We start from the raw sequence: 9,258 nt of genomic DNA, 5'->3' as shown, positions 1-9,258 counted from the left end.
GCACCACACAGAAGGGGCTCACTTTGCCGCTTGCAAATGCAAATGAAACCCCAGCAGGTACTGGTGGCTGGTGGGTTCCCCTTGTGAGTTGTGACTGCTCAACCCTACATGCATTACACGTTATTACTAGCTTAGCACTACTTCAGTATTATTTTTCTCCCACAACAAATCAGCATAATCATCGACATAAAGTCAAATTTCAGCGAAACGAACGAAACCAAAATTTTCATTCGGAAGATCAAAGGTCCCGTTTGAAATCACTGACTCAATTTTCAGAAACATCTTCTTTTCAATTTAGACAGATACCACTGTTACAAATAGCATGTTACTACGTAGGATAAAAATTTACTGGAGCAGGCAAAGATTCTCGCAGTAACTTGTTGGAAGCATGATGGTTTGTTCCATTCCATGCATGAGCATGATGCAACTTTGTTGGTTGGAAGCAAGCAGGCAAGGCAACAAAGCACGCATGCACTACGTTACTTTAAAAACCAGCTAGTTCGATTTTTTTTAGTCAGAACAGTGTTTTTCTCTCACAATAATTTAACTTTGGCTTGTTTTTTCAGTTAATTTCAGCCAAGCGAACGGAGCCACCAGCGCAGACTCAGACATATGAGCCCGTGTCTCTTCCTCTTTGGCTAGCGCTCTGAGGGCCGTGTACGACGGTACGAGCCAGGTGTGTCCTCTACAGACTACAGTCGTAGCTGCACTGCATATCCATGACCTAGAACCAGAAGAGATATACTCCGTATATGTACAGTACTGTATACATATTTATTTATTTATATTTACATCTCCACTCTGCTGCTCACTGCAGCCCTCTTGCATTGCATCACCCATCGTTTCAATTGATGAATTGAGCAGCCGGGGGCGGATTTTTTTTTTTCTTCCCGTTTTCCCCCCTTCAGATCAGACCGAAAGAAACAACAGTACAGGATCAGGTTATAGACCTATCATTGACCAGCCTGGCTACTGGCTACTGGCTACTGGCTAGGTACCCCTACCTGCTTGACGCCAGATGCCAAACCACATGCATTATATTAATCCAGAATTCCAGATTAGTTAATGGATCCACTAACAATCGTCAGTAACGACAAACTCGATTGCAAGCAGCAGCCGGCCGCCCGGCCTGCTGTAAGTCTGTAACTAGCTAGACGTACTAGAAGAAACAGCTATACGCACAGCGTGTCCTTTTCCTCGTCGGCGTCTTCGTCTTCTTCCTCCGTCGTCATCGATCTCTTAATTCTTGTACCATATACATCGATCCAGCAGAGCAGCTGCGGAACGGAATAATGAAGCCTGCTGCATGCGCAAGCAAGCACGAGTGGAACGAACGAAGCGCATGCAAGCATACATGTCCAGGTCTCAGGGTTGCTTCATTCATTAGTCTGTCTACTCGATCGACGAGTATATGCATCATCATCAGTCTCGATCGATCCGGCGATCGATCGGCTACGACGAGACGAGTAGCTGCTGATGGACGACCGCGGGGTCGGCGCCAGCACCGGCGCCGGCGTCGTCGAGCTCGAGCTCGGTGGCGGCGGCGAGGGCGACCATCTTGAGCGCGGATGCGCCGGTGGTGAAGGCCTTCTTACGGACGCCCATGTACTCGGACCACGTGACGGCGCGGTACGCGGGGGTCCGGCCGGGCGGCACGGCCTCCCGCAGCGGCTCCACCTTGGCGTGCGGCGGCGGGCCGAGGAAGTAGCCGAGCGATATCCTGTCGAGGTCCCGGTTGACGATGGCGCGGTGGTACACGCTGTGGAACCGGCCGTTGGTGAGGATGTGGAAGAGGTCGCCCACGTTGACGACGAAGGCGCCCGGCACGGCCGGCACGCCCACCCACCGGTCCGGGGCGTGGCGGAAGAGCTGCAGCCCCGGCACGAGGCTCTGCAGCACGAAGGTGAAGAAGCCTGAGTCGGTGTGCGCGATCAGCCCCAGCGCGCGGCGCGGGTCCGGGCACCTCGGGTACCAGTTGAGATGCATGGTGGCGGTCATCGTCTCGGCGATCCTCCGCTCCGCCTCCACGGCGCCGACCTGCTCGTCGGTGAGCCCCAGCGCCATGAGGAACAGCTCCAGCAGCTTGTCCGCGAGGGCACGCATTTGCTTGTGGAACTCCTCCATCACATCACTGTAACAAGTAGTAGTGTAATTAAGCAAGACGCGCAGTAAGTATATGCCCCTCGTCAGCTAGCATGCTAAAAGGGCTGCTAGGCGTGTGCTTGCATGCATGCATGGCCTTAGACGGGGACGACACGTCGATGATGTATCGTATCGGACTATCGGTGCCTGCGTGCGTGTGACCTGCTGTACCAGTACCTGTACGTGCATCATGCTTCATATGCATATGCATGGCGAGGCGAGAATCAAAGCAAAGCAAAGCAGCTAGTAGCTAGGCGCGCGCACGTGTGGGTACGGTGGTGTGGCCGCGCGCGGCCGGCGCGGGTGCACGCACGCACGTACCAGAAGCTGGTGTAGTCGTCGCCGGCCTTGGGCCAGAGCTTGCGGAGGTCAGCGCGGAGGTTGGCCGGCGAGAAGGTGTAGCCTTCGGACCACATGCACTTGGAGAAGAAGGAGGAGATGGGCGGGGAGCCGTAGCCGCACGCGTCGCCAGGCCCGCGCACGGCGCGCATCTTGTCGTCGGCCGGCAGCGCGAACATGGTGGCGATCCGGTCCTCCACGCGCGCCAGCAGCTCTGCGGGGACGCCGTGCCCCGTGAGCAGGAACGCGCCCCATTGCTCGGCGGCGCGCGCCACCGCCGCCGCCGGGTCCGCCTCCGCCGCCCCCAGGTCCACCACCGGCACGGAGTCCGGCCCCGGCGCGCCGCCGTCCACGAAGGGGTGGTCGTGCAGCCCCGGCCAGGCGTGCGACTCCGGCACCCGCCGCGCCGCCCGGAAGTCGAAGTAGCGCGGGTTCTTGAGGTGCGACGGCGTCGGCATGATGCTGGCCGATAGCTAGAGTAATTATGGATCCCCGGCAAGGCAAGGCGGCCGGCCAATAGATTGCAGCAGTGTGCGTGTGCTGCTGCTAGCTGCCTAGAGAGGACGGAAGGAAAGGAAGGAAGAAGCAAAGGAAGCTGTAGCACCGAGTGTAAATCTAGGACCTTGCACTAGTGCTATGGCATGAGAGAAGGAGAAGTGTAAGAAGCAGAGAAGTACATGGCGTGGTATTTATAGGGGAGAAGTTTTGGAGCGTAGTGGATCCGTCCGGGCCGACCCATCAGGAGAGAGAACACAACACACACCACAAAGAGCTGGATGACTAGCTAGAGGAGAGAGAGAGAGGGATGGGATGATGCGCAATTGAAAAATGAAATTAAAATTCAGTATTGATGAGGCGATGGCCTTTTTGGAAATTCAGTGGATGGAGGGAAATGCGGTGAGAGAGACGGAGGGGTTTGGAACGATGTGGAGCACCAAAGGCCACCCAGCTGCTGCTGCCGCGACACAAGTGACAAATCTAGCTCGTACGTACTGCTCCTCCGGCCTCTCCTTGGGCTTGGGGGAGGGGAGGCCAGGCTAGTGGCGGCACTGGCACCCCAATTAATACGCACACATGGAAAGCCAACACGATTATTGCCATCCATCATCATCAACTTACAGGCTGTTAGTTGGCCTGGCTTGTTCATTGCTGGATCATTAAGAAGTACTGCTGGCTGATTTGGTATGAGGAAAAAATACTGTTCTAGCTGAAAATTTACGATCATTTACGAGAGAATAATCTTAGCCGAACAGGCTGTTAATTAAGGACCAGTTTCGAGGGTGTTGTCGTGTCTCGCACCACGGAATCTTTCACGGACGTACCACTCTTGGCTCGCGCTCGCCACAGATCCATCTTCACCACCGGTTCTAGTTCTAACTACATTTGGCTGCTTTACCGTAATATAGCAAATAAAATATAACAAATAAAAAATAATAGGAGACCGTACCCTATTTTTTTCCTAGGTTGAGGTGCATCTATTATTTAGTTCAACTCAAAATTTTAAGCTAGTTAGAAAAGGTGGACAACATCTGTTATGTACTCTCGGTTCTAAGTTATAATACGTTTTGGCTTTTTTATGTATGCTATTTTTGCTGTGTATCTAGACATAGTGTATATTCAAGTTATTTTTGTTGTGTACCTAGACATAGTGTATATTCAAGTGCATAATAAAAACTACGTATTTATAAATGTCAAAATATTTTATAATTTATAGTGGAAGGAGTATTTTGAAAAGAAAAGGTAACCAAGCTGCAAATAGCAGTGAAATAAACTAGCTAGTACTGCTAACAGAACCGACCAAATTATAAGAATATAAGTACAAAAACAATCACCGAAGTAATCAAATTCTTGTACTTAAGCTCCCATAATCCCGGTAGTCCGGAAATCACGAAGGATTTCAAACAACTCTCGACATACAAACCAAGATCGTAGTGATTCAACACAACACATTATTCGTTACAATATTTCGCAAGTGGCATCCGGATTACATCCATCAGAGTGCAAATAAAATATTACAAACCAAGTTCAAATTAAAAAGCATATAGATGAGAAGTAACTATAGAATCACCGAGCCCACCGGCGGTTAGCCACCATCTTCAACAGGCCGAGAACTTCACCTGCAACATGGTATGAAATTTGTACAGTAGACTATTGAGAGGATATGTGAGCTACTGTAATTTTTGTAGAATTTATTGTGCATTTTTGGTATATGTTCATAAATACATCTTGATGTCTAAATAAATTAAGAAATGCTTTAAGAAAATTTATTTAGAGGTGAGCACCATGCTTTTTGGTGTTCTTTAGTCATGTGTGAAATGTTGGTAAAGTTGATTTTGCCCAATTATGAATTTGCAATATAAGTTAATAATTATTTTCTTGCCGATGTGGTTTATGGACAGATCTGGGAACTTAGCAAAGTTCTTCATGACAATGTGCTTTGTTGTGAAACTTGTTTATACAAAAGTTGTAGATAATTTATGTATCTAGCTGCCGTTAAAATTTGGTATCATTTGGCCGAGTAGTGTTTGAGTTACAACTGTTTAAAGTTAGAATACAGGATTTGTTGATCTCTGTTTTGTATGAACCAGTTTCTGTAAAGGTATAATTTCGACCTACTTAACTTGGGAATCATGCTGTGATGGTTATAGATGAAATGTAGATAATTTCATAAGCTTTCCAAAATGTCTTCTTGCAAGTCATTTGGATTTGTATAACTCCAGTTATAGCTAAATCTTGTAGCTGCTGTTTGCATGTCCCGAAATTGACAGATTCCAATTATAGTGTTTGCTTGTATATTGTTAAGTGTGACTTATGCCTTGAATGATGACTGAGTTAGAGCACCTGAGATCTTGCGAAACTTGTGTCATGCTTAGTGTTGTCGTCTTCTTTGCCACCTTAGCATGATAGATTGTGTGATGTTTAAGTTAAGCATCGCAAAGTACTTAAGTGTGTTAGTGTAAACTATGCTTGTCTTGCTTGCTATCTTGTGATGCGTTTCATGGTACTATTCTTCATATTTATGCACTTGTATATTGCATCTCATCTAGGTACGCTAGATGCACCACGTGAAGGATGCGATGTTGGAGCCGAACCCAAAGACGATGTATGGTGGACCTATCCCGAAGGTGGAAGGACTGGACAAGTGCTAGGACGGGAGATGCTCACTTAGCGAGTGTCATCTAACAAACACTAACCTAGTGTTGGATCCCAAGCAAGCCCCGGAGCATATTAAGCCTCTTAATTTCTGAAATGCAATTAAAGTATTATTGTTACATATATATTGTTGCATTAAGTTTATGTGTTGGATGCAAACACTTGCTACATTGGTTATCCAATCCTTGTCCAGATATTGATACCCTAAATCCTATGTAGCTCAGGCTCGTGTAGTGCTTAGCCCTGCTTAAATGCGGTAGAAGTCAGGTGATTTCCTGTCACATGCGAGCTATAGGGATATACATATGGCACGGTTGGCTATATTTGCTATCGTGGAAAAGAACCTGTCTTAATTTGAATTGAAGACCGGGCGGAGGCTTGCCGGTTTGTAGTGACTCCGTATGTGTCGCTTAAGGACTGAATCTTGGAGCCTTTCCTGTTCATGTTGAACGCATGCCTCTCTCTTAGTTGGCCGTGTCTGAAGACCGACCACGAAGCCGAGTAGCTCACCTCAGACTGGGAGTCGATAAGTATAAAGTACGCCTTGGAAGGGAGCCGTAGGCGTGAGTCCAAGGGCAGGTGATTTAAAAGTCCTGATCGTCCTGGCAGAAGAGTAATCCCTTAGAGTGCTGGCGCTGATCGAACCCGCGAAGTTGGTTCCTGAGTTGTCCCAAAGGTGACCCACGGCTACCCTTGCAAAGTATGCCAGGGTGAGAGTTAGGAATACCCCCTCAGCTGAGTTGTAATTCGATTCGAGTCGCCGTCTCTCCCAGTTAGTGAGAACTTGACGGGCTTATCTCCAAAGTAGATACACTAAATAACATAATGGTTCAGAAATGATGATATGATGATGACAGCTTTATTATACCTGCTATGGTTAATATTATTTGCTCCTAATAAGTGAGTGCTCTAGTACTGGTGCAAATCTAGTGGACAGGTAAATGATGATAAACTTGATGCGAAGTTTAAATTGGTTACTATATTCATAAGCTCTTTTATGCAACTGTGTCCAACAAGCCCACCTCATAAGCCTTGCATGACCCTTGGTGTCTTTTATTTCTGGTTTTGATGGATAAGTCTAGCTGAGTACCTTCTCGTACTCAGGGTTTATCTCCTACCTGTTGCAGATGACCAGTTCTACTTTGGTTGCTGCAAGTATTGTCTTCTCCCGGCTGGGGATGAAGACTAGACCGTTGGGCACGGTCTCTCCTAGTTCTCGTACCTGAAGATGCTTTTGTGGGACATGACTAAGATCTAGCAATGTATTTGAAACTATGAAGTTATGTACTAAACTATGTTGCTTCCGTAAATTTGAACTTGGTTTGTAATATTTTATTTGCACTTTGATGGATGTAATCCGGATGCCACTTGCGAAATGTTGTAATGAATGATGTGTTGTGTTGAATCACTACGATCTTGGTTTGTATGTCGAGAGTTGTTTGAAATCATTCGTAATTTCCGGACTACCGGGATTATGGGAGCTTAAGTACAGGAATTTGATCACTTCGGTGATTATTTTTGTACTTACGTTCTTATAATTTGGTCGGTTCTGTTACCAGAGGCGGCACCAGTGCAACTGCAAGCAAGGAAAACAGGACAGACTTTCAAAAAAAAAGGAAAACAAGGGACGGTCCGAACACATGTAATGATGCTCTGCTAGCTTGGCTGATAAGTTATGACTGAAAGTATTATTGGTTGATTTGTTGTCAAAGAAAAATACTGTTCGTTAGCACTTGTAAGCCTAACGCTGGTTGGCTCGAGATGGGTCGCAAAACACAGACACCACCGACCCAATAGGCCAAGGGCTGCTGCTTCCGGCGATTGGCGATCACTGATTAGGTAAGAATCCCGAGGCCGGCGGAGAGCCGCGGACAAACGGGCCTGTCTGCAATTGGCGGGGCGCAGCGACAGCGCGGCTGCGGTTCCAGAGCTACCTGCTGGCCGACGCCGAGTGCGGCCGCGCGACGGACGGCACGACGGCGCAGCTAGCTAGCTAGCCCACCGGCACTGACCCTGCTGGATGGTTTCTAGCAGAAACACGACACGTTCATGTGGTTCTTTTTTTTGGTTCTCACTCCAATATTCTATGGAAGGTAGAAAAAAACTCAGGCCTGTAACTTCGTGCGGCAACACGTTGGCAAAGAAACACAACTAAATGTTCTTATAGCTTTTATTTTAGATTACGGAATAAAACATTCCAGTCTTCACATTCACGAGTGAATGCTTAAGGCTTAACAACAAGGTGATCTATGCAAATAACGTGAGTATCTAGTTTATTTTCTCATTGTACCATTTGGTTTTTATTTGAAAATTACTTTTGCTGATTCATAGTTTCCTTTTCCCCCAAAAAACATCATTGAAATTGTTACAATGCTACTCGCTTTTGGTGTAGTGATGATAACCCCGTTGTGCGTCTCCCCGACAAGTCTTCCCAGGAGGTGTTCGTGGGTGTTTCGTGTGAAGAATGAGCGTCAAATCGGCCTCATTGACTTGCTAGTCTCGGCCACGTCGTGGAGACCTCCCTCGGCTATGTATATCGAGCGTGTGTGGCCTTGGAGATTTAGCACTTTCTGATATGTGACCGCATTTAGTATCAACACTTTTATTTATTTTTTAATTCAAGTAAGCATTTAAAAGACTCTAAATTTATTTATTTTTAATGAAACATAAAGTACAGTCGTTGTTGTCATTTAAGTTACATACCATTCTAGTACGTCATACTTTCAATAAGACCCATGATGACGAGAGTCTTCAATAACATGCTCGGAGGAATACTAGCTAAGATATTTACACGCCTGTCTTAAGAAAATAGCTTCAAAAGCTGCACTTCCTAAAATGTGCCAATTGTTAGGTAGATTTCCACCTCCTTTTCTCGGTCGTCTCAAAAGGATTACTGTTTAGTACCCACTCATTGCTGGTTGCCTGTTGGTATGTATAGATTCATGGACACCTACATATGCATGGGAAAGATTGTGCACCGTCCTCCTCTATTACTTGAAAAATACTCAATAGCTTTTTCCATGGAAAAAATATATATGTCAGGTGTGAGCCACTCTCTCATAGACAAATTCCCGTTTTCTCATATATATACATCTACACAGTTGTATATATACACTTGCTCCTGCTTTTTGTCTTATAAAACATAGTATACGTTGTTAGCTTTCTGCCTTTTTCACCGAAGATAAATGCTCCTCGCCTGGACACCGCCTAGTAGCAGCAGCTAGCAGCTTCAATTTCTCAAGAATGGGAGAGAGAGACAAATTGTCAGCTAAGCTACGTGCGACGCTAGCTTGCCGTTTTGTATTGTTTTCTTCTACTTGGTGAGTTGAAACCGCCATACAAACAAAGGACAATTCTAAAATTCTTGAAAGGACAAGTTAGTCACCGTGAATGTCCAATGAGCAAACCGAAATTTCCCTGGACGGTTGTCCCTGCTCTTGTCTTAACATGAAACGGGATCAGCTGTCACATATGTAGATGGGGCCCACTATGAGATCTCACCTCCAAACTAATATATGCCTCTTGAATGATTGGATTGTCATCTTCTTCCTTCCTATAATTGATCTATTCCATCTCATGACATGCATGGGTGATCTTTTTCAGTTATTGAAATGGTATGTATGT

At 46.4% G+C, this 9,258-nt stretch overlaps 1 protein-coding gene across 1 annotated transcript; it reads right to left on the bottom strand.

Moving 5' to 3' along the window:
- Nucleotides 1–750: 750 nt before the first annotated feature.
- LOC136451525 (gibberellin 3-beta-dioxygenase 2-like) lies at nucleotides 751–3,117 on the bottom strand. Its single transcript, XM_066452221.1, has 2 exons — nucleotides 2,464–3,117; nucleotides 751–2,131 (listed from the first exon to the last, which is right to left on the bottom strand). Exons 1-2 carry the CDS (start codon nucleotides 2,937–2,939, stop codon nucleotides 1,453–1,455), a joined length of 1,155 nt encoding a protein of 384 aa, XP_066308318.1. The 5' UTR covers nucleotides 2,940–3,117; the 3' UTR covers nucleotides 751–1,452.
- Between the last annotated feature and the right edge of the window lie 6,141 nt (nucleotides 3,118–9,258).

Source organism: Miscanthus floridulus, chromosome 5, assembly GCF_019320115.1.
Source record: "Miscanthus floridulus cultivar M001 chromosome 5, ASM1932011v1, whole genome shotgun sequence".
Taxonomy (NCBI): domain Eukaryota; kingdom Viridiplantae; phylum Streptophyta; class Magnoliopsida; order Poales; family Poaceae; genus Miscanthus; species Miscanthus floridulus.
Note: the sequence above shows the minus strand (reverse complement) of the source record. Positions and strands in the feature narration are given on the sequence as shown.

What these genes read in the sequence shown, in the direction of transcription:
- LOC136451525 (XM_066452221.1), bottom strand. Translation starts at nt 2,939, where the DNA reads ATGCCGACGCCGTCGCACCTCAAGAACCCGCGCTACTTCGACTTCCGG. An exon ending in GACGACTACACCAGCTTCTG is followed by an intron (nt 2,132 to 2,463) that starts GTACGTGCGTGC and finishes TACTTGTTACAG; the next exon opens with TGATGTGATGGAGGAGTTCC.